The sequence below is a fragment of the Oculina patagonica genome, chromosome 4 (genome assembly GCF_052425735.1).
Source record: "Oculina patagonica isolate OP01 chromosome 4, crgOcupat, whole genome shotgun sequence".
NCBI classification, from domain to species: domain Eukaryota; kingdom Metazoa; phylum Cnidaria; class Anthozoa; order Scleractinia; family Oculinidae; genus Oculina; species Oculina patagonica.
In genome coordinates, this window is record NC_135761.1 from 12,833,926 (window position 1) to 12,859,844 (window position 25,919).

The window sequence follows — 25,919 nt, forward strand, 5'->3', positions numbered from 1 at the left end:
TTGCATTTGAATGACACAAAAACTGCCACAAGAAGGTTTTGAAACGTTCCAAAGTCAAAACATGACATTTAAATACCACCACTCGGGCAGAACTTACTGTTGATTGAAATGTTTTCTTTTGCGGTTCAACAATTTTACCACAAGCACAGCTCATGGAATAACACCTGTACGTGAAAAACATCCACAATACTTTCTAGGCCTTGCTACACAGTAGCAGTTTGACCGCTTATCGAGAATAACTTCTCCTTGTTTAACCCAGCTCAATATGTAGTTCATTGTATTCACGAAAAAGCATGGGAAGGACATCCGATAAACAAATTATCTTGCGATTGCTCGAGGCGTTTGTGTTGCAGGTATGCGCTGAATTCCCTTCCTCACACAACGCAATTTTATACATTAGCTTTATTTTAAAAACATAAAATGTTTGTCACAGGTCTGGTTGCAACATTTACAACCATGTGTGGCTGTTACTCAAGGAAACCAAGGTAATGGTGTTAATATATACGTGAATTTTAGTCTTCCTAATTGCCAATTACATAAAGTGTGCGATGGTAGAAGATCTAACAAGGAAAAAAAGTCTTGGATTGACGTTGTATGGTTTTCCGTTTTGTTTAGGGCCTCTTAAAGGGATATTTGTGTAAACTAGCACAGTTAAGTCTTTTCAAAACTTCTAGCTGAAAATTATAAAAGTGACAGAAACTTTTAGGGAACAAAATCTCATTACCCGAATTTGCGAGCTGTTGTTACCTTTCCGACAAACGTAGCTGGCGTAGTACCCGTACCCAAAACAATATTTTACCTCTCCGAAAACAACAGGTGCTATATTTCCCATATTACCAATTGAAGGTTCGACGTGACTTTTCACTAAAGAAAAGTCCGAAGAGATAACAGGCCTACATGAACACAAATTCACTGAAATGGTCCGTTGTATTTTGGGAAACCGTGATTGCGTGTTACATGTTTTAGGTATTGAGTTTAACGTTTAACCGACAGACAAATGCATTTACCTGTAAGGTAGCTAAATTCTGATAAGATAGATATCAAAATAAAACAAACGAGAACAAAAGCGAAAGTGAAAAGTAATATCAGCGATAAGATAATATAAAATCTAGCAGTTAGTTGTTCATATACAGAGAATGACTGTATTTCCGCCATTATAAGTTTAAGCTAAAATTGTACGAAATTCGCCAACACAAGTTATGTCGCTGTTTAAGGCTGGTTCTCATATGATCGCCCCGATCGTCTCTGTCGCTTCTGTCGTTTGCAAAGTCTGAGGTGATTGGAGCAAGCAAACTTTTTGAAGCGACAGAAGCGACAGAGACGATCGGGACGATCATATGAGAACCAGGCTTTAGGGCTTAAAATTGCTTTTACGCAATAACGTGCATAAGCAAAGAAAGTTTTTCTCTCAAAATATACCGAATACAATGAAATTCTAAAAAACTTGGCATTAATTTTACAAAAGCACACCATGGACACACTATGGTGTCGAAATGACTCGTTGTGGTAAAAGAAAAGCCTTGGCAATAATCTTTTCACACCTAACCGAATTGTTTCGGTTAGATAAGCAAACAGAAGAAAGAGAGCTACGTTTAAATACATGATGATTCTTCATTCTAAATTTGCGTAAAGGTGCAGGGGATTTCCACTGGCGCGTAATTTTTTACGTGCGTTTACATGCGTGAAAAAATTTAGAGACAATATGTATGAACGAGTTGTGTAAACGTGTGTGCAAGTCGTTCATACATTGTCTCTAAATTTTTTCACGCATGTGAACGCACGTAAAAATAACGCGACAGTGGAAATCCAGCTTAAATGAAATTTCGCTTCACAAAAACTATAGCCTGCGTAAAAGGCGTTAATATTCATTTAGCTTTATAGTGATTACTTATCAGCTATAATTATGATTCTATTAGGTGGGAACAACAACAAATTCTACTAGAATATTAGATTCAACTTATTGAGCTGTGCGCAAATTTTGGAATCGCATTTATCTTTCAAAACAAAGCAATAGCATTTATTGCTAAAAGGGAAAAAAATTGTGCTTTTTGTCTTCCTTAGCTATCTAAGCAGTTACTAGAATTTTTCTGGAACCTTCTTCCGAAAATTCGCCAAAATAAACAACCAGCGATATTTTTTTCGTTTATATTTTTATTTACATAAACTGCTTCCAATCCAGACAACTAGGCAAGTTGAGACAACACTGCATAAATTCCTCTTTTACGGTGAAGAAAATATCTGGTGTTAAAGAAGACGGATCCCAGGAAGGGTACTCCGGCTTGTTAATGACGGGGATGATCGAAGGATTTTTTGGGTTTGAAATTTTCGATTCCGGGATTTTTTTGGGTTGCAAAATTTGGCAAGTATTTTTTTCGGTATCTTGATTTAGATAGGGGATTTTTTGGGTATCAAAAACGAACTAAAGTGCCTTGGCGCGGCCTTGGCGTATTTATGGTATGATGAATACCGGTAAACAAAACGAGCGTTCTTTGTGTTATGTTATTGCACATCCTGGCAATTTAGGGATAATTTGACAAGGGATTTTTTGGGGGGTTATTTTTGGTTCAAGGATTTTTTTGGGTAATGCCGGAAGACTAAGGGATTTTTTTGGGTCCTGAGTTTTGCCCCTCCATTCGATCATCCCCGTCATTTACAAGCCGGAGACGGATTAAGTTTTTCGTCACTAATCGTCCCTTACAACGTCCCATGCCAGATTGCATTGTTTTAACTGTCAAAAAACACTCAGGAAAAAATAACTCCAAACCACGTTGGCAAGAATTCAAACCACGAAAAGAGAAACATTTGCATTTGCACCAAATTTTATCGGAAAAGATTTAATTTACTTTCCTCGAAGCCCAATTACTAAAAAAACAATTTGAAAATTATTTTAATCTTTTTCTCTTTTTTGGGTGATAACACATTTGACCACTTTATAATCATGATTGTAAAATTAATAGCAACACGATAGCAATATCAATTTTATTCTGTCTTGAAAGGATTAAACACAAAATCTGAAAGTAGTATTTAACAATTATTCCACGGGCGTGCGTTGGATATGCTCACAAACTCAAAAGGAACTAAACAAGGAGTTTGGGCCCATTGCCCTTTCCAACACTGAAACTTAGAAAATGACTGCAATACGCAAATCTTATCAAGTTATTTTTCGCCATGTTGCCGGGCTACAAACATCACAAAGCGAAAGTACCGTGTTTTTAATGTAGAATAACAAGCAGAGCAGCGCGAGCTACAAAAATTGCATATGATCAAGAAGCTCTAATGTTTACAAATTGGCAACTCGCGATATTTATCCGTAAAACCCTGGTAAAGTCTGCGGCACGTTTACAAAATGCATTGAAATGTCAGAAACGCGACTGCAAGCTTTTTATCACAGCTTCGCCGTCACATTTGATGAGTAAAAACCTTTACGTGCTATCTTTGAGTCATTTTACAGAATTCGAATTAACAAAAGTGATTGACATCGAATTTCGAGTTTTCCCGCTGTGTTTAGCGCCAGTTTTTGCACTACAGGCAATATGGCGAAAAAAGTGTTTATTACTATACGGATAGACCGCAAACGAGTCTCATATTTCTCTAGAAATATCTGTTCGCGATGGGTAAATAGGCAGGTGAAGTAATGCTTGCACGTGCCTGGCGGATATAAATTAATAACTATTGAATATTCATTACTCACGCGAGATCTCGTTTGTTTTTTATTTTAATACTTTGTTTTGATGTCTCATATTCTTTAGTCCTTCAACACTGTAACCTGTCAACGAAAGCTACCGTCCTCTTGCCATTCAATGAACACTACAGAGACGTAGAAGCTCTTCAAGGAAAGTTGAAAGTTCACTTGTCCGACACTGACTTCACCTCTGGCATTCATGGGGAGCCAGGTGGAGCTATCGTATTAGAAGGACACCAAGACTCGTACGTCGAGATTGAAGCACACGAGCAAATCGATTTTAACCGTTCGATGACAATTTTATGTCACATCTATCCATTATTAAGCCAAACTGGACCCATTGTCCATTACAAAGCTGATGACGTCGAACAAGGCGGAGTAATGATATGGATGCAAGGGAAGATAGGTGGAAAAGCACAGCTACAGGCGCGGTTCAAACCAACAAATTCGGCTTTTACCTCATGGATGAAAGCTGTTGTCCTGAACATAGGACAATGGAATTTTATTGGTGCTTCTTATGATCACGTGACAGGCTACGCCTCTTTGTATCATGACGGTGTGGAAGTCCAGAGAATGTACCTTGGCAAGAATAAGCATTTGGCAACCCAGCATGAGATTAGGATTGGAGCCGTGTCCATCACCACTCTAAGCAAGTACAAGGGTAAATTTGCATGCCTGCAGCTGTATTCTAAAGCGCTTCAAATTCACGAAATTGTGGCGGCACGGGACGCTTGTATGCCAGGTTTGTAGAGCATTGTTATGAGTCTGTTTTCAGTACTTTTCATCAAAACCGAAGAAAAGAAGCCCTCCCTCAGCGCGCACTCAAATCCCAAACATCGGAGGTCGCCTTGCAGGCGGCCGTTGGTGCTGACATCCCGAAAGGCAAATGCTTCATCATAGGAAAAACCATGTACTTGAGACAAAGAAATTGGGTCACATAACGATTGAAAAGAAGATAAGAAAAGAATAATTTACAATAAGGATAATAGTAAAAAACCTACACCTATTTCAGTTCAAGCCAAAAAATTAACAATAATTTTCCTTTATAGGCAATCGTGGGCGCGATCGTGATCTATTTTCGAAAAGTCAGCACTGAGAGTACCAATCAAAAATTGCAGATTCGCAATAAAATGCGATGAGTGTCAATTAAATCATTGTTATGTTAAGAAGTCGTCTGAGAAGTCAGTGTAGCACACTCAAATTCAATCAAAGAGTATTCTTAGGCCTCGTGTTCTGACTCCTTCCCTTGTCATTTAGCTTGACTCGCGGGTGAATTCAAAGTAAGAGTTTAGAGAAATTATGCTCATTCACAAGCAGGTCAGTTTACCTAGATGTTACTTCCATCATTTCCTGTCTATGAAAGCTAATGTCATATACACTTTGTTTGTATTTTAGTGGTTCCTTTACAATTCCTTTCTCTCAACCTGACGTCACCAGTACACGTGGCGGAGGTAAATGAAACGATGTTAGCAGTCAGGGCAAGTGCGAACGATAACGCCACAAAACCTACTTTCAGTTTCAACTGGGGGGACGGCACGCGGACCGAGGACACATCCTCAAGCACAGCACATCACATGTATCAACGCGTCGGCACCTACACGTTACATGTGCAGGCTCGGAGTCTGTGCAACACAAGTACCCTAAATAAAACTGCCAACATTTCAGTGCCTACACCGGTTCGCATCTTAAAAAATATATCTCTGCAAGGTGAAGCCACAATGTTTGGAGAAACAACTCAGTTCCGTTTGTTTATTGGACAAGGATCACACTTCAAATGCTTGTGGTTGCTAGGCGACCGTGTCAATGTTACTACCACAGGCAACTTTTCAGGGACAATCGTCTTGAATCATACTTACTCATCCCCTGCTAATTACACAGCCGTTGTCACCTGCAGAAACAGAAGAAGTGAACGTACTGCAAATACAACTGTTCCTGTTCAAAACATTATCACAGGCCTCAGGATTTATCCAATGTCTCCCATACTGTTTGGAACTGGATTCCTGGTAAGATGGAGAATAAAAAATGGAACAGATGTTACATACAGAGCACATTTTTCTGACGTTCCTTTGCAAGTTGTGACAAAGCCAGAGGATGGATGGGATGGACAAGCTTGGGTGACACAGCAGGAATACAAAACTCCTGGAGAATTCTTTGTACACGTCGCTGCTTCAAATGCAGTTACAAAATGGATTTTCGCATCGGTAAAATGCGATATTTTTCGAGCCGTTTCTCCCTTTACACCTGTTGTTCTACATAAAGCCAAGGATATAGAGATAAATGAGACCATTACGATCTGGTTCACAGACATTAACACCGGTTCAGGAGCTAATGTCTCGTATCACGTGATATTTGGAGATAACAGTGAAGTGGTAGCTACCCATGAAACGTTTGTTACTCACACATATGGTCTGCATGGGCTTTACACAGTAAACATCACAGCTATCAACGACGTATCAAGCTTTAACACTAGCATCAATATCAAGGTCCACAAGCCAGTCTTGAAGCTGGAAGGGGCCAGCATTCCTTCCCTCGTAGCAAAGGTGAATCAGAATGTTAGCATCGCAATATTCTTCCTTCAGGGATCAGATTTTGTCTGCCATTGGGAGTTTGGAGACGGACAAGAACTGAAACAAAACCTTGATGATAAGCTGATTTATTTCAAAGATTTAGACGTCAGTGTTGGAGCCTTCACCAATGTCAGCATCTCAGCAAGACACGTTTTTAAACGAGTGGGTGTGTATAAAGTCACTGCGAATTGCCAAAACCGTTTGAGCGAGGTGTCAGCTACGGCTCACGTCACGGTGCAAAAGGAAATCGAACTCTTCCAAGTTTCACTGATTGGTCCAGTGATTTTTGGGAAAACGTTCTTCGTTAACTGGACCATTGCAAGTGGTACAAATGTAACTTTTGAAGCATTTCTGAACCTACAAGATCTCCATATTGAAAGTAAAGATTTGTTCTATTTGTCCCAGGTAACGCCAAGTATCTACAAACAACCTGGGAAATACAACATCACTGTCACAGCAAAAAATCTTGTCACTCCCCTATTGCGTCACACGCAGGTGGTCTCTATAGAGATCCCAGTATCTCAAGTTCATGTTAATGTGAACTATTTAGAGGGAGGTATCTTCCATGCTGGACATGGCATGCATAAGACTGTCTTTCCAAAAGGAGTGCCTGTTGTTTTTGATGCCACGACCAACAATGGTTCTAGCTTACAGTACACGTGGACAATAAGCGAGGCTATGGGACAGTTCAAACGCAAAAGAATTGAGTATATATTTAATACTCCTGGAATATATACGGCAACAATAAGTGCTGAAAATCAATTGAGTCGAGCGGTTTCTAGTGTGGTTATTGATGTTCAAGAACGTGCATCCTTCTTGCATGGAGGTCTGGAATGCCCTTCACCAAAGGTTAGGAACGAAATTGTTACCATTCGAACAACTATTGAAATTCTTGGGACAAATTCTACCCTTCTTATCGCAGTGGACAACAGCACGGGTTATTGGTATGGAGATTCCAAAAATCATCTTATTACAGCAAAAGGTGGCATGACTATGCAATACCAGGGGGAGTTGAAGAGGACTTTAATATTGAACCACATCTATGACACTAAAGGAGTTTATAACATTACAGCGAGTCTTAGCAATGATGTATCCAGATCATCAGTTAACTGTGAAGTTGAGATTCTTTCAAGACCTTGTAAGAAACCTGAAATTAGTTTAAAGGGAGTTGGCGACTTTCCTAAAAATGCGAGACACTTTTTTACAGTCGACGTTATCGACATCGACGCCGATATCGAAGTATTCTGTCCTGAATCCAAAGAGTCCAAATACGAGTGGAATGTCTTTAAATACCATCCAGACAGTGGAAACTTTGAGCACTTTGGCAATGTTCTTTCTTACGGCGAAGCCTCTATGCAAGAGTTGCGACTAAAAAGGAGAGCATTGCCATTGGGTTTGTTCAGATTGAATTTGACAGTGAGTATGGTTGGAGAGGACTTGCAAGATTTCTTTGCTATTGCTGAGGGGTACATCCGAATGGTCCAATCCAATTTGGTTGCCAAGATCAGCGGCGGTAGCGAGATAAAGGGAAGTTTTGGTTCAATATTATCTGTAGATGGTCTGGATTCATATGACCCAGACGTTGGTCCAGGAAACTATTCAGGTATTTGTGATTCTTTCATTCATTCGTTTCGAAGGATTTTAAAGTGATAGTGAGGATGGCTTAGAACCACAAAGTCCGCTTTTTGAAGCCAGAAAGTGATGAAAATGGATTTGACCTATATAGGTGCTTGTCTCTTTATGTGCTGAAGTTTACTTTCCAATGTTAAGTCGTTACCATCAATCGTTTTATGTCTTTGTTATTTACACCTGGTAACGCTTATAAGGAAACAAATTGGAAAAAAGGCAGACAAGGAACGTATCAATGTACAGCACTCAATTTTGGTACATATGATAGATTTAAATGGGAAATGTCACTTTTCATCTTTCTTCCCAGGAATGAGTTTCGCATGGCTTTGTAGAAATACCTCTGAAAGCTTTCCAGAACTGGCAGCAGGTATCATCAATGGCACCGTCGATTTTCGGTCAGACCTTTTTCCAGAATTGTCCAACATTTCTGGCCAAGGTTGTTACCGAGACGGGCAGTACCTTCTTTCGAACATGACGGACCTTGAATTAACAACAAGTCGAATGATACCAGACGAAACATACGAGATTGTTCTGGTGGTGAGAAAGGACAACAGAACCAGTACTGCAACTCAGTTGCTCGAGTTAGACACTGAAAACATTCCAAAACTCACCATAAGGTAAGGTGCTAAGACGTACTCTGGGTCTTAAAATTGCCATAACTTTGTGCGAGTTATAAAGAAGATTTTAGGATTCAAAATAGGCCTGTGCTGCAATTTTTGTCTAGTACTCAGTGCACTCATTCTACTGATAGAAAGCTTTAACTGACTAGATGGTTAGAGACATAGACATAGATATCTTTGAAAATTTGCACTGCCTTACCGTGTTACGTGCATAGCGGATATCGTTTGACATCCATCTTTCGACGTGCCAAACAAACAAGACGGATCAAAATCCACCAATCACAGCCCACTAGTATGATCCTCTGAACTTGGGGGCTCATTTTCTGGAAACAAACATCGGTATGCATCGGTTTTGATTGGCTCATTTCAAACAGCACGTCGAAAGACGACGTCGAAGGTGAAAGATAGCCCCTATGCACGTAACACTAAAAGCAGGTATAAGCACATCATTCCCCTGCCAGCTTTTGCCATCTTGTTTTTCAGTGTTATTCGTATTCCATGTTGTTACCGGCTTCCAAGAACGTTTAGGTTTCATCAAATGGAAAAGTATTGTTTCAGATGTAAAAGTCGTATGTGATATCAGTGAAAACTGTTTTTCTCTTTGAAGGTGTGTGGTAAACTGTGAACAGAAAGTCAACCCTTCAGATAAGCTTTCTTTATCAACGGAGTGCACAGGCAGCGCCTGTACAAACAAACTGCTTTATTCCTGGTCTTTGTTCTACTTGGAAACCCAAGAAGGCAAAAAGCCCACTTGGCAACGCGATAATGTGACATTGAAGATGGAAGACATCTCATCATCTGGTAGCTTTCCAAATATGATCATAAAGAAAAATAAATTGCACGGAAACAAGCAGTATAAACTTGTTGTCACGGGAACCCTGCCGACTGGTAACTATGGACGAGCTTCCTACACATTCCAAGTTAATGCCCCTCCTAGAGATGGAACATGCAACGTTGAACCACGTGCAGGACACGTGTTGACGACTCAGTACAGAATTTGGTGTCCTGGATGGCATGATCCTGATGAGCCCCTTAAGTACGAGATATTTCACGTCCGAGGAATGCAAGAGTCACTTTTGAATTACGGAGATGCTGATGCTACAGTTTCACTTCCCCTGGGTGATGGAAAGAACTACACGATCGATATTGCAGTTCGTATCTCTGACAGATTAGGCGCGGCAGTACTTGTTAAACTTCAAGTTCAGGTGAGTATCAAGGTCTTATAACTTTTGACCATTCCTTTTTTAGAGTCAATTAAGGGTTAAGCATTTAACGACCATAAAAAAGAAAATACCTTTATCCAAGCGTTGATAGATTCAAAATTTGGACGCTATGAAGAAAAACAAATATAATCGAACCGTAACTGGTGGTGGGGGGGGGGGGTGCTGGTGGGTTTTAGGGGTGCTGGCCGAGGAAGTGAAGTCGGAAGTTTTGAAAATAAATCAATCCAGTGAGTAGCAAGATGGAGAATTTGAACCAGGGGCCTCCAGAATTTAAATCCAGCGCCCAGACTCGTAAAAGCTTCACGCTTTTCCTTCGCCCTTCCCTTGATGCATTGCGCGCCTCTTAATAAGCAAGAGAAGCGACTGGGTACGAGTCTGTCCAGCGCCTTAAACCACTCAGCCATTAGCTGCCATCAACAAACAGACTCAGCATCTCGTAAACCTCGACAGCTGAATAATCTTTAATTAGTGTAACTGCTGTTTCTTTAGTATATTCGAATGGATGCAATTATTAGGTAAATGTACTCATCTTCAGTCAATAACTGGATTTGATATAAGCTTTTCCTCTTTCTTTTCAGAGTCAAATTAAAAATGAAATAATATGGTTCGATTTTTTGTAAGTAAAAATTCAAATTAAGGCAATTGAGCAGTCCTGTTATGTTCTTTTTAGGGGTATAAAATGGTCTTTGCGAGCATTTGCGAGCATGCGAGCACAGCGTTTTCCTTTGCGAGCACGAGCATTGACAAAAATTAGCCTTGCGAGCAACGAGCACTTTTCAAAAACCTACCTCCACTAAAAACCGAGCATGCGAGCACTTGTAAAAATGTGCGAGCACGAGCAAACGAGCACCCACTAAAATTTTGCGAGCATTGCGAGCACGCGACTTTTGAGGGACCATTCATGACCCCTCTTTTTAGAAATTACGCTGGACAAGGCGGTTATAATTTTTTATATCTGCGGATGAAACCCTGGTATTTGACAATTAAATGAAAGTTATTAGGAACTAATTTTGTATATAATTCCTTTTTTGTTTTAGTCCCTCCCAGCACTGCTTAAAGGCGCTGAGCTGATGAACCAGCTCTCACGTATGACGACTGGAAACAGAAGTCCTTTGAAGTCTTTTATAAAATCGGGAAAGAACCAGCATCTAACACGAATGGTTGGGAGCATTAGCTCTGTTTTAAACCACCAATCAAAGTTAACAGATGGACAGGACTCTTTTGAGCTTGCAGGAAAAAGAAAGAAGGTGCGAGCTGAATTTCACGATAGATATGTAGTCAAGTGTGCCAAATTACCGAAGATGATCCCAAAATGATTGCTCTTGGCACCTCACATAGGATTAAACTGTTTAAGCGTATTGCATATCATCATTGTCCAGCCCTCCTTCTATTGGAGGGTTAGATCACGTAGTACACTCCCAACTTACTTGAATGCGTTTTATTTTCATTAGTTAAGATTATAACGGGTTTCGTTTTCTTGCAGAAAAAAAAAACAGTATTTCCTTTGGCGTTGCGCTTTCTGAGCGCCAAACTTTAGTTAAACGAGACTGTTGTGTAACGTACGCTAGGAAATTAGGTTAAGTATGCTGTGATTTCAACTAACCTTCGCAAAAATAGCGTGGTACTTATTTTCTCGGTTTGATGGGGACGGATATAGTTTAGCAAGTATGGAAAGGCAGATGAAGTCTTAGTTACTATTCTAACTGACTGTGAATTAAGACGCCATGTTCTTCCTTTAAAGTGCCACTATGATCAAATTTTCGATTTCCATTTTTTTACATTTTCGTGTACAATAGACTTTCTACTCACCTGCCTTTCATCCATAGACAGTTATTAAGGTTCCGATTCGCCGCCACAACCTTGTTCAGTGCGAAGGAGTGACGCAGGCTCAATACCTCACGGGTGAAACAATATGTTAAAAATCACGCGAAAAGAAACTCTTGTTTTGTCAATTTTCTATTCTGATTGTTATTCTAATTTCAACCCGAATTTGGTTGAGTTGAACAAGTGGAAGGGAACGGAAATAAAAGTTAAAAAGAAAGTAGGAGAGAAGGAGGTAGAAAGGACAGAAATAAAAATGGAAACGAATTTGATCATAGTGGCACTTTAATATTGCTTCTACTAATACGTAGGTACGCGATACTTTGATAATGGCGCTGACTGATCAAAGAGCTACTAAACTGAACGCCGTCCACCTCATATCAGGATCTCTCTATCAGGCAACTCAAGTGACAGATGAAATATCACTTGAAGCGCAGGTAAATAACCGAAATATCATATAATCGCAAAAAAGGGTAAGTCTAGTGTACGTACGTTCTACGAAAAGAGATGTTTGAGTTTGCTATTCCCTTCCATAAGATACTCACATTTCCCTTTAAAGTTACCATTCATCAGGATCAAAGGAATAACGGAGTTTTATCTTTTGGTTAAGGTAACTGACTATAACTGTGTGTACATTATTTTTCCAGGAAGCAAGTACCTTTGCACTGGTTGACATGGCCACTGTACTAGACCGCGAGTCGCGGGAGACTGGTTCTAGTTCAGTGGACACCGCTGCCACCGGTGTTTGCGGAACAATCGGGAATTTACTTGGTGCCGCCTCCGATAATGCAGCTGTCAGTCAATCAAACAGCACGAACATGACGTCATCACAAAATGCTGAACTACAAACTACTCGATTAAAAGTGAGTAAGCAGGCTTTTCGTTGACATGAATTTCAATTCAATGACGTTTTACGATGCGCATATAATTAGCAGTTATTCCATGGTCTTCTGTAAAATCCCGGCGAACATTTCACGCGAGATGGCTCAACGTTTCCAAATTTTGGATTTCACATAAGACACGTATCAACTTGGGTTTTCTGTTTTATTCAGATGATTTTTTTTTAACTTAAGAAGTTCTGAATGTTGACTTCTTTTATAGCGCAGGGAAGTGTAGCCGCCTGTCGCAAGTGAAACGTCATACACAATTTTTGACTGGTAAAAAGGGAAAGCGCGCTAGATTTTTTCAGCTTTCTTAACGGTGAAATTCACCCCTCTGTCTAAAACAGAAAAACCATCGATTAGGGCCCTTTTTTTCTAATAGACATTGCGAATTTTGATTAGTTGCAATAAAATGTTTATAATAATTTCACTTGCTAACCAAATTCAGCAAAAGCAACAAGAAATCCCTCTAAGGTAGCAAACGATAGCCGGTCCCTCGAATGGTCAACTGAGCAACCTAATTGATAACTGATTCGTTCTTCTTTCAGAGTAAAACATTGGTGAAAAAGTTATTCAACGTCCTGAATTCTGTGACACGCTCGCTGCTTAGGAGAAAGGTTTCATTTGAAGATGCCACGGAAATCTCTACTCCTCAACTTGCTATAAACCTGAAAAGTGCCCCGCCTTCTAACACAGGAGGGGAGGTGAACGTGGGATTTGCAAATTTCAATGTCCCAAGAGAAAATGATATGTTCCGTAAAGCGAAGTCAGGATTGACATCTGTCAATCAAAAGGTAGGTAGTGGCTAAAGGTTAAAGATTATAAAGTCATTGTTTTTTTTAACGCAGTGACCTCTGTTTTGCTCTCAGCCTAAGTCGGCGGTGTTTAGCACTGCGATGTATAAACAGCAATCCTAGGATGGCCAAAAAACATTCCAGTACTTCCACTTGCTCAAGTGTCTTATGGTTGTCACTAAACATTTTACGTGTCTAGCCCATTCTCATCCCCAGAGCTACACGTTTCTCTTATGTGACCACAAGAAACGAGCGCTCTGGGGACAACAATGGGTCAAACGATCGTATGGTGGCTACTGATCCAACAAGGCCATTTACTCTGTTTTCAATAAAAGTTTTTTTAGTCGGGGACAATCAAGAATCAAGAAATTTGTAATCCATTTTCCGTATAGATGCATGACAGACAAATATAGCATAGCAAGGGCAAATAAGTTAGTTCCCACTATTTGACAAGTGAAAGAATGTCATGACTAACAACAGAAACCTACAATGTAATTTGTGCATGTTTTCTATTCACAGGTATTATCTATGCCGAGAAATTACTACACATACGCCGAAACATCAAAAGATGTCAGTAGCCCTGTTGTGAGTCTATCTTATGAGGACAAGGACAATGAACAAACGATTACAGTATCCAACCTCAAGAACTACATTGAATACTTCCTGCCGGCTCCAGACGAACTTCCAGAAGCAAAGTTGTACAGTGTGAACGTCACAGAAGACACCTGGGCATATCACAAGCTTGTGGTTTCCTCCAAAGATGAAGCAGTTAGCATCGAGGTCACACCATTCAACTGCACCCACAAACTTCACCTGTTTGTACGAGAGAACAGGCATCCAACCAAAGATAAATTTGCCTGGAAAAAGGTTATCTGGCAGCCATCCAATACAGATCGATTAACCGTAAACTACACAGCATGCTTTGAAGAATATACCTCTTACACACTTTTCATATCAAACACAAAATTACGAAACTCGACTTATTTCATTGGCATTTGGTACGCTGGTGGAAAAGAGGACACAGGAAATTCCAACGAGACCGTTGTGATGAAGTACTCCATCAGAGTTTACAAATCAAAATGTCTGTACTGGAATGAAGGAAAGGAGACATGGATGGGCGATGGCTGTATGGTGAGTAATATATCAAACACAAGAGAGAGTCAGTTTCATCACATTTCCAAACACTGAGAAGAGAGTTGAAATACGACGCGCAGCGGAGTATTTTTGACGAGCGTGAGGTGTCTAAAATTGTCATGAAGCACTCTCTCGAGTGTTTGATATATCTTCTCAATCGAAACTAAAACTACAGATAAATTTGAGAAATAAAATCGTAAAATATCTATGCTAATTAAGATCAAATTTCCAAACCATCGTCACGTTTCTGATTTCCTTTGTCTTAACTTGATGAACAATTAATGCCTTTGAGAAGTGTTTTTGTCAATACCCTGGGTACACACAACTTTGCTAATGAAACCAGTTCTGACGACCTGCGAAGTATTTTTAAGTTTTTCTTGACAGTACTTTTAGGACCTCTGGTTCTAGCGCTTTTAAAGGCTTACAGCACCAATCCAATGGGGGCAAACGCAACTTGTACCTCGAGGAGTCACTTGGTAGGAGGGTTCCCTTTGTGGTCCCTTTAGCTGGTTGATAGAACGCTCTATTAGTTAATGGACGTCTACCGATCATTTTATTGCGGTTTTCAGTGAAATACGAACTCTGATATTCAATCCTTAATCAACGGTTTACGCTTTTTTGCTGCCGTCAATCTTCTTAGCGGACCTCACGGGAAACAGGAGTTCACTTCAATTGGGTCAAAAGGTCACGTCTCTCAGTTGTGATTGGTAGATTTCGATCCACTTTGGTCGTTTGTTTTACATGGTTCGTTGGCTGTCGCCATAATTATGATTGACGGCAGCGAAAAACGCAATCGTTAGTTGGATTTTGAATTTCAGAGTTCGCATTTCACTGAAAACCGCAATAAGACACTCACCTTGTGATGCTTTTTCGGTGTTGCTTAAATGTACTCTTAATTAGGTTGGACCATTAACCAGTCCAAAGCGAATTCACTGCAAGACAAATCACCTTACATCCTTTGGATCAGGAATGTTCGTGGCGCCAAATCCAATCGACTTTAGCAAAGCGTTGGCAGGGTTTGCAGAAGCCTTTCAAAGTGGTAACGTGGTAGTTATGTTCACCATCATAACTCTGTTGATATTGTACACGTTACTGGCTGTATGGGCTTGGAGAACCGACAGAAGAGATGCTTTGCAGGTCAGGAAATACGCTATTGCTAGATGCTATGTAGCTAGTTGCTATCATTGATAACTTTGCTATCATGCGAAAACCGAATAGAGTTAGTAGGCAACTCGAATAATTAATATATTCACGTTTTATTCGTTACCTATTTGATAGATCGGTGCCACCATCCTACCAGCCAACCGACCAAACAGTAATTACCTCTACGAGATATACTTTGTGACCGGAAGTCGGAACGGCTCTGGGACAACTGCACATGTCGGCTGCGAAATCTTTGGTGAAAGTGATACTAGTGGCCCTTGTTACTTGCTAGACATTACGCGACCGCTGTTCAGAAGAGGGGATTTAAACGTTTTTATTATTTCTTTGCCGAGAACTCTTGGTGTCATTCGTGGAGTACGGATTTGGCATGATAACAGTGGTAAAAATCCATCCTGGTTCCTAAGCAGAGCCATGCTAAGAGACTGTCAGACTGGAGAAAAATGGATTTTTCTTGCTGGTAGGAATGAAAGAAAGCCATTTTTGTTGTTTTTGTTGTTTTTGAGCATAATGTTTGCAGTGTTGACATGGAAAAGGAGCGTCAGTAGTCTAATTGTTTTAGTAGAAACTCTAAAAGATTTCAGTCCAAAACTTACAATTTTATGCACCAAGAGAGGATGATCTTGTATGCACTTATAAGCCAAAAATCAAGAATAGTTGAGATGAGATGAGCAACGCGCGCTCGATTGTGTTCTATCAGCGATTATAGTTCACCACTAAATTTTCTCCGATTCTGATTGGTTTAAATTGAACACGTGACGCGATAGTGCCCGTCCGCCGGAGGGCACTATCAGCCCATAGTGCCCTCCCGTGAAAAATGCCCGGATCGATAGTGCCCGCCCGTGACTGTTTTTTGTAAACAAGCTGCCTGCAAACAAAAAACCCAACCAAATTCACTGCATTTAGTGGGTTTCTTGTCTGGTTTTGTTTCGTTTGTTAAATTTCGGCTTTCAATTAGTTTTTTATCCTGAAAAGTAAAAATAATTCACGATGCTCGTTTTTGTATGTGCGCGCGGAAGAAAATTTAGTGGTGAACAATAAAAACAATAGATGTTTCTGTCTCGGAACTATCGGTCTGATAGTTGCCCCTTGGAATTTGATGTTCTTAAAACTAGCATATTTGCCCTCGAAGCTTCGCTTCTCGGGCTAATATTTGTTTTAAGAACATCAAATTTCCGCGGGGCAACTATCAGCCGATAGTTCCTCGACAGAAACACTCTATTGTTAAATTATAGTTCACCACTAAATTTTCTCCGATTCTAATTGGTTTAAATTGAACACGTGACGCAATAGTGCCCGTCCGCCGGAGGGCACTATCAGCCCATAGTGCCCTCCCGTGAAAAATGCCCGGATCGATAGTGCCCGCCCGTGACTGTTTTTTGTAAACAAGCTCAGCTGCCTGCAGACAAAAAAACCCAACCAAATTCACTGCATTTAGTGGCTTTCTCGTCTGGTTTTGTTTCGTTTGTTAAATTTTGGCTTTCAATTGAGTTTTTTATCCTCAAAAGTAAAAATAATTCACGATGCTTGTTTTTGTATGTGCGCGCGGAAGAAAATTTAGTGGTGAACAATAAAGACAATAGAGTGTTTCTGTCTCGGAACTATCGGACTGATAGTTGCCCCTTGGAAATTTGATGTTCTTAAAACTAGCATATTTGCCCTCGAAGCTTCGCTTCTCGGGCTAATATTTGTTTTAAGAACATCAAATTTCCGCGGGGCAACTATCAGCCGATAGTTCCTCGACAGAAACACTCTATTGTTAAAATAGAAAACAACGGGAGAAGCAATTTGATTCGCAGATTTTCAATAGGACACGACTGGGTTTTTACTAATATTTGTTAGAATAGTTGGCAAAAGTTCTCTTGGTCAAAACGTCACAAGGACCACAAGTATGCATTTTGTTTGGTTCAAAACTTTTTAAGTGTAATAAACGTTATGGAAGTTCCATTTTGTTTGATACAGAATCATTCATTTTCCTTTACGTAGTCGGTTAAGTACTTTTCTATCGCTCTTAGGCCCTGCAGGCCGCTGGCTCGATGTAGCAGAGGAAGACGGCAAAGTTGAAATATTCCTCCGACCTGCAACTGACCAAGACATGGTCTCTTTTAAAAAAGTTTTCAACACAAAAATGCGCAGGGGAATTTGCGACAACCATCTGTGGTTCTCAGTGGCGTACCGACCTGCACGAAGTCCATTCACACGACTCCAAAGACTTTCTTGTTGTCTCTCTTTGCTGTTCTCGTTCATGGTAGCCACTGCAATGTTTTATGGATCAGGCCCTCAACCAGGAGACACGTCTGGATCTGTTCAGATGGGACCCATCAAACTTAACATGCGCATGGTCATAATTGGGATAGAGAGCGCATTGGTGGTAGTGCCTGTTAACATCTTGATAGTTGCTTTCTTTAGAAACTCTAAAGCGAAAGAAATCAGGCCTCCAAAAAGGAAAGATTATGATGGAGTTATAGCTTCTCAAAATACAGAGACTGATTCTATCAATAGTAATACAGAGGGTTTACAACAAGGCGAGGATCAGGCAACGGATCTTAATGATATCCAGTGTAATATCAGTAGTGAAGATGACTTTCGAAATGGCCCAGACGAAAACAGTACAAGCTCTGAAAAAGGGGAACCACTTGATAACATCGAGAACTCAGAGGACGTATCTTTAGTGGAAACACAAAACCCAAGCTTTTTAACAAGGGTTCGTGCGAAGTTTCAATGCTCAGACGGGCCGTGCTTTCCATACTGGTGCGTTTACGTTGGCTGGGTATTGTGCATCCTGACAACATTGTTGTCTGCAGTGTTCACACTGTTTTACAGCATGATGTGGGGCAAGGAGCAGTCCAACATGTGGTTAACGACAATGGCTATCTCGTTTGTCCAGGACACTCTCATCAGTCAGCCAATCAAAGTGCTTATTGTGGCCTTGATCTTTGCAATGTACAGCAAGTCGCCCGACGATGAAGACCATTTTGAGGAATCGTCCGCTACAATAGGTTTGCACAGTCTTAAATTTATTTTGACCGTTGCTCTAGTCATGTGTCGCACTGGAGTACACATGAAAGAAAAAATACAAATGCGTATAGAAGAAATACGATTTTATGTCTACCCAGCCCAAGATAGTTCTCATATGCCTCGAGCTCCGGAATTCCCGCAATGTCATCGCCCAGAAATGCCCCTTTTTTGCGGACGGTGTTCATCTTGAAAAATTTACCGCCAACCTGCTGTAAGCACCCCATCTGCCCTCAAGTCAACTTTGAAGGCATGCCGTCGGTAAATAGCTGGGGTAATCTGTGATTCCGGGATATGTTCTCTGAGGCAGTACAGGCAATGAGGCTATAGGTTGTAATTACTCAAGGCTGGGATAAATAGTTGATTACAATTTTTTTCACGTAGAAAGAAAGATGTAAATAAATTACGAATATAACAGAATATATTTTATCTATCTATTTAGGATAAAATCTATTTCTTTATATATTCTTAGGTTATTGGTTGTCTTTTTGGCCTTTTTTTTATTTGTTTTTTTTTTTTTTTTTTTTTTTTTTTTTTTTTTTTTTTTTTTTTTTTTTTTTTTTTTTTTTTTTTTTTTTTTTTTTTTTTTTTTTTTTTTTTTTTTATTTTTTTTTATTTTTTTTTTTTTTTTTTAGAATATCACGCCTGACTAGTAACAGGAAGACGCGGGTTCGAATCCTGCTCGGGGCATGTAATTTTTCTTTCATTTCAGAGACGTGTGTCCTAAGCCTTCTGTAATTTATTTACATCTTTCTTTCTACGTTTCTAAGGCTTTCATGGCTTCATAAAATTTCTGTCTGAATTTTTTTTCACGATAATTGACTCAAAAGCATACATAAAAAGTGAATCATCGTGAACGAGTCCATTTCTTGTGAACGTTGTTGAAAGATCTCGGTTATACATACGACAGAATCGAAAAATGAAGTAACCCCAAATTGGTCTAATTTGTACCTATGCCTTTCTTGTACTAACGATGTTTTACGAATATTTGATGTTAATACTAGAAGGCGCCGACGAGGTGACACAAGACTTGACGAATGAAGAACTAGCACAATACGACCCCCCTGACAAGAAAATCCTGAAGACCTTGCGGATTCGAGAGATTAGGAGACGCCAGACCATCAAACTCTTCACAGATCTTTGTGTTTACGTGATTCTGTTGGCAATGGTGATGATTTTAAGTTTCCAGTACAGGAACCCAGACTCGTATAAGATGATAAACGCTTTGAGACGCGTGTTTGTAGATCCAATCCATAATAGTAGCCGTGTTCGCTTTGACCAGGTATTAAAGTTTGTATGTATTATACTAACTGCACATAGACCCATATAATGGGAGAAGCACGTTTCGTGAACGGGGCGTGGCGTTCTTCAAAGTGCTTATGTGTCAGACTACGTGTCTGGCGATTCAGTGTCCTCCTGGTATATTCGTAGACAAGACAATTGAATTTCAAAGTGCCTTTTATATTGTTATAAGACAAATACTTTCTAACGCTTCCACTCTCTTTCTAGTCGCCTGCCTCGTAGATGTAAAAAATATATCGAGCCACCAACTCTTATAGTCCATCAGCTAGTGGGGTTGTATGGCTCACTTAAGGGGAACAAACAAAACTTGTCTAATATTACTCTTTGACTATTAAGCATCATAAAAATGTGTGATAGCAAGTATAAAACGGTAGCTTTCACTGTGTAAATCGAATTTGAAATTTGCTCTCATATCCTTCTTTTGGCCGCCATCTTGGATTTTAAAACAAAAATCCTTAATTTTTTTTATTCGTTCTTAAATACTTACTGATTTTTTGCTTAGATATATATTTGAGAGGTACTACATATTCGGGACATTATTTTAGCATTGTTTACGGTAATAAAAGCAAGGTACGCAATAAATGAGGTCGCAATGTCCGCCATTTTGTTTTTCAGCTCGTTTTCCTTTTGCTCCTCAATCATCTAAAATAACAAAATTACCATAAAGGCGTTCCATCGCAATGCTACGTTTTTTCAAGTATACTACACCATTAATCAGTATAACCCAAATCAGATTACATAGCTACGTCCACGCATAAGGTTAGAATAGGGCTCAGTTAAGAGATTGTTGAGTACAGAACAGACAGAATCCCCACACTCGTATAAAGTCCTCCTTCACTGCTGCTATGCTTCTGTCAACTCTTCTGGAGCGGTGAAGGAATTACCGGAAGGGAATCAGTAGCTGTTCTCTAGATTGTGGCTTGAAAATTTCCTCTTGTAACATTGAGTTCGGTTAGTGGAGATGCCTCGCGTGGTGGGAGAACCCGGCTCTGGCTTCACTTTCCCGGGCGCCGTTCACTTTTCTCTGGCTTCACTTTCCCTGGCGCCGTGAATCTCATAGCACAGTACATCCACACTCTGACACGTCTTCTCGTACAGCTGATACACTTATGCTTTCGTATCTTTAATGATCACCTCGGATACTGCAACTCCTCCCCGCTAATCGCTATAGCTCGGACGTACGTTTCGTACGTTGGCAAAGCTCCACTTTTCTGGTCTTCGCATCTCTTCCCTCTTTTTTAAAGTACTTTGCATGTCCGTGGGACCATATGTTTGAAATAAAGGGCTGGGTTGGAAAATGACGATTGTTTTTTAGGGGGATTTATTCAAGACACTTGAATGGCAATGGTATTTTATCTACGCGCTCTCTTTTCTTCGTGAAATAATTTTTAAATCTGCACTTTTTGCTTTATTTTGTGGTACAAACAGTCATATTGTGAACAATAATCAGCCGTGGCGACGTCACATATGACATCACGTTGTTGTTTTTGAAACACTAGAATGAACGAAATCATGATGTTAGTTTCATTAAGTTTTAAATTTAAATTTGCGTTTGAAAGCGATTCGTTTACGTTAAAAGAATGCAGGCAGCTTTGTAGCTTTTTCACCCCAAAAATCCAAGATGGCGGCCAAATTAAGAAGCGTATAGGGGAGCCAATTTAAAATTCGATTTATAAGTGAAAGCTACCGTTCCAACCTTGCTATCATACATTTTTGTGATGCTCAATAGGCAAGGATTAAGATAAGACATGTTTCGTTTGTTCCCCGAAAGTGAGCCATGAACCCAAATTTTCGGATCTCAGCTGATGGACTATTATTTTCCCATTTGTAGTTGTGTCGTACCGCACCCATGTGAATAAACTTGTCTCATCGTCAGTAAGCATGCAGGCGCACCTGAGAACAATATCTCATCATTTTGCCAAATGTTTGATCGTCATGCCGGGGCGTAACGCTTCCATGTCTGACAACGTTACTTGAAATAACTATATCACCTCGTTTTACGCTATTGTCCGCATTCATTTGTTTGGGCACCACTTTTAGCCAACAACGTCTTATGCAACGGATCAATTTGTTCACAGGTGAACACCGTGAATTCCATTTGGGACTGGACGAGACAAACCTTGTTACCAGGTCTACATCCAGAGCCACTGTACGACGGTCTCCAAGGTGAACCGTACATTGCCGACCGGATGTCCTTGCAACTTGGTGTGGCGAGATTACGGCAAGTTCGCATCCAGAAAGGTATCATCACTGGCCTACCAGAATACCCGCAAAAGGGACATACAGTCAGCTCTCTCCAAGAAGAACACCGTCGGGACCGGCTTTAACTGTCCGTTTTAGAGGGGTGTGCGTCAGTAAAATGAATGGAAAACGGCAGGGACCATCACCAGGTGTCCGTTTTAACGAGGCGTCTGTCTCCGAGAGGTTTTTTGTTGTTGAGAGAGTTGACTGTTATGCAGATGTACTTTTCTCAAGTTGTTTATTCCTTCTAAGTAACTGTAGCAATACATCTCGTTATTACTTTTTGTTTGGGAAAAACAACTCACACCTTAGTAATTCGACACTACTTTTCTGATTGCTTCTTTCAGGTACCTGCCAGGTCAATGAGTGGTTCAAAGACATTATTGGTGAATGCAACGGATTCTACTCGATGAGGAATGATGACACGAAGTTTTATGCTCCTCGATGGGAAAATGCAACAGAAAAACCCGAAAATGAAGAAAAGAAGAATATGTTTTCGTTCTCATCTAGAAAATCAGATCATGATCACACTTCCTGGGAGCACATGAACAACTTTGAGGCCCATCACGTACTGCCAGTCATTGCGACATTTTCAACATACAGTGGAGGCGGCTACGTGATGAATCTGAACAGGAGTGTGGATGCAGAGGAGCAACAAACGTTATCATGGTTGGACAGTCGCAGCAGTGCTGTTCATGCCGAATTCGTCGCATATAACCCCACCATCAACATGGTTGCGGCGGTAACAGTCACATTTGAGCTTCCACCAATGGGTGGGGTATTCAAAACTTTCGAAGCCTTCACCGTGAGCATGTATGGTTCTTTGAGGAAACATCTAGCCGCTAGAATAATTGGCGAAGTTATTGCTGCTATTGTGCTTGTCTTCATGATTTATCGTGTTGCTCTTACGATGTTTCACGACAAGTGCCAATACTTCAAAGACGTTGGTAAAGTTTTGGACCTGGTTTTTGTACTGACTGGCGTTGTAATCGTGTTCCTAAAAGTGCTCAAAGAGGGCTTCAAAAAGCTAGCAACTGACCAGTTCAATGAAAACCCAAAGCAATTCCTTGACTTTTACCAGTGTGGTTTCTACGACGAGTTGACCGACTACGCTTTTGCCTTCCTTAATTTCATAGCCATTGTGAGGTTTTCGGTTTTCCTCAGGTTTCTTGGATGTCTGGAGCACATTTTGAAAACCATCGCAGGATGTTTCTATGACCTCCTTGCCTGCTTGTTAGTGTTTTTCTGTCTAATGATGGCATTTACATCCATGTTCTCAGTTGCTTTCAATGGTGACAGCGACGATTTCAAAGACTTCTCCAGCTCACTGCAAACCTCAATTTCATACATGGCTCGAATGGTTAGAACCAAAGAAGCTGTAACGTCACACACAGTTGTTCGAGCTGTGGCTTTATTCTCGTGTTGCGTGACTTTAATTTTCTTTTATCTGACAGTGATTCGGTCAGTATTCATAGTAGGTTATAGGAAAACCTTAATGGAAGATCGCGGAAAAGAAAAAGAGAAGTCTTTTGAATCCGGAATTTTTGAAATATTTATGGACAAGTTTCTCGAGATGACGGGGATGGAAAAGGACAAGGAGGTATTTGTGGAAGAAGAAGATCTCCATAAAGTGAGGTTAAGGTCTCAGAAGAACTACATCAATAAAAGTCAGTTCCGTCGGCTTCGAAATCTCGTTAACGAGGCCTACACAGATGACTTTGCCGAAGACTTGAAACTTTTTGAAGTCATGCGTCTTAATGATGAAACCCAACATTCTATGAAGAAGGGTACTGAAGTCGAAACAGAAAATTCTAATTTGATGAATGAACTGGGAGTCACTGGAAGAGATGAAAACGGCTTTGAAAAGGCACATGATGATGGCGAAAGGGGGAGTACCCATGTGAGATTCAAACTTCCTGGACAAGACGCGGAAGAGTCTGCATCAAACAACCCACGGAACAAGAGCTCTAAAATGCCAGATGAAACTGACAAGTTGAATTTACTTGAGAAATTGGTCCAAGAGAAAATGAGAACTTTGCAGAGAAAACAGGAGGAGTCGTCACTTCATTCAAAGTCTGGTTCTGTGGAACGCGAAATACAGATGCTTGCCAAATTACAACAAAGAATAGAGGACACAAAAAGAAAAACACCAGTCGTGTTGCCATCTCAGGAAAAGACTGATGAGAAAGACGATAGCTACTGTTAAAGTAGCTCTGTCACGATAGCTTGTCATTGTTCTAATACGGAAAATTACTTTCAAATTGAAAGGAACCTCGAAATGATAATTTTCTAGGATAGAAAAATACCAAAGAATTAATAATAATGGATTATAACGAAAATAATTGAAAAAATGGCCAAATTTTTCAAGATGCTCTGTCCGCTAAATTAGCGTCAAATTGATGCGTTGATTGCACTTATAGGCATTTTATAATCGACGACACAGTGTTTTAAATGACACTTGCCTTGTTTTAAAGGTGTTTTACATTCATACGTATATACTGTACAAACCAACGTTGAAATCTATTTCCAAAGGTCTCTCCAACTGCACAACATAGTCCGGGGAAATGGCAAAACCATCCCTAGATGCTTTTGAAAAAATATAACATGTAGTTTTCTAAAGTAGTGCTTCTAATATTGTCGACGCTTGCAACTCCGACCCTAGAAAATTGTTGATTTAATTACGACCTTATAAGCTGTTAAATCCGTCCTATATTATTACTATTGAACAGATTCTGCATGCCAAATTAACTTGCACTTGTATGCATACTACACGAAAAGGGACAACCTGAAGTACATTTTGACTGCGACGATGTGGTCTTCAAAAATGACAATTCCAAAAAAAGGCCGATGTGTGTTTATAATTATATAAGACGTTGATCCTAACACGTCAAAACAAGACGGCGAAGAGCAAGCCGAACAGAAGAAATTTCCTCTATTGTAAAATACAGTTTTCGATAAAAAGGTCTAGCCCTAGAACATTAAACATATTAATATTGTAACACAGGTACTGATGCTACTGACTCAGGAAGAGATAAGTAGCAGGGGCAAAATTACGTGAACACGCTCAAAACGATGAAGCAGGGCATGTTGCAGCGACACATCTCACTGTGCCACAATGGCACATGTCACTTCAGCATGTCCCTATACTACATTGTCATGAATACTCATGTTGTGATTCTGTACTTGCAATATATATGTCGCTGCAACATGCATGTCCCTTCATTTGTCAGCACTTTACCAGTGCTGTAAATAGGACTGCTTACCCATCGATCACCGGAAATAACCATAACTATATATCGAAAATTAAACGACTTTAACTTCGTCTTGCTGTTACATGCATTTTATTGTCACTGTAGCAAGTGGGAGGCGTGGTGGCCTAATGATTAGCGCGCTGTACTCTGGATTGAGAGGTCCGGGTTCGAGCCCTGGCCGGGATCATTGTGTTGTGTTCTTTTGCACCCAGGTGTATAAGTGGGTCGACCGCGGTCAAACGACAGAAATACGTAAAAAACAAGAAAAGTACTTCAAAGATAAGGTTTTAATTTTCACAGTACAAAGATTGGTACATTACCTGTATCCTGACGATTTGCTAAGTTTTTTGGAGCTTTACTAAAAAAGTTCTACTTGTTTGAAAATAGCGCAATGCGGACTTGTCGTCGCCATTTTGTCAAAGCACTTTGGTGCGGATGCGGAACATTTAAATTTTACAAAGACTCTTTTACCTGAGGAAATGGGAATATGTTTACGTTCAGCAACTATTTTATCGATTCTTGCCCATACTAACACTTTAATATGTACAAAATTCCCCGAAATAGAAAGAAAAGCTGCCTGAGACGTTTGACCGCGGTG

At 40.1% G+C, this 25,919-nt stretch overlaps 1 protein-coding gene across 1 annotated transcript; it reads left to right on the forward strand.

Moving 5' to 3' along the window:
• The first annotated feature begins 206 nt into the window (after positions 1–206).
• Positions 207–25,392, forward strand: LOC144651408 (polycystin-1-like protein 2). Its single transcript, XM_078511338.1, has 17 exons — positions 207–353; positions 434–485; positions 3,750–4,424; positions 5,078–7,852; positions 8,186–8,495; positions 9,106–9,703; positions 10,759–10,968; positions 11,854–11,979; positions 12,190–12,405; positions 12,972–13,217; positions 13,737–14,348; positions 15,252–15,488; positions 15,630–15,972; positions 17,528–18,511; positions 19,532–19,809; positions 21,908–22,070; positions 22,418–25,392. Exons 1-17 carry the CDS (start codon positions 294–296, stop codon positions 24,274–24,276), a joined length of 9,744 nt encoding a protein of 3,247 aa, XP_078367464.1. The 5' UTR covers positions 207–293; the 3' UTR covers positions 24,277–25,392.
• The last annotated feature ends 527 nt before the right edge of the window (positions 25,393–25,919 follow it).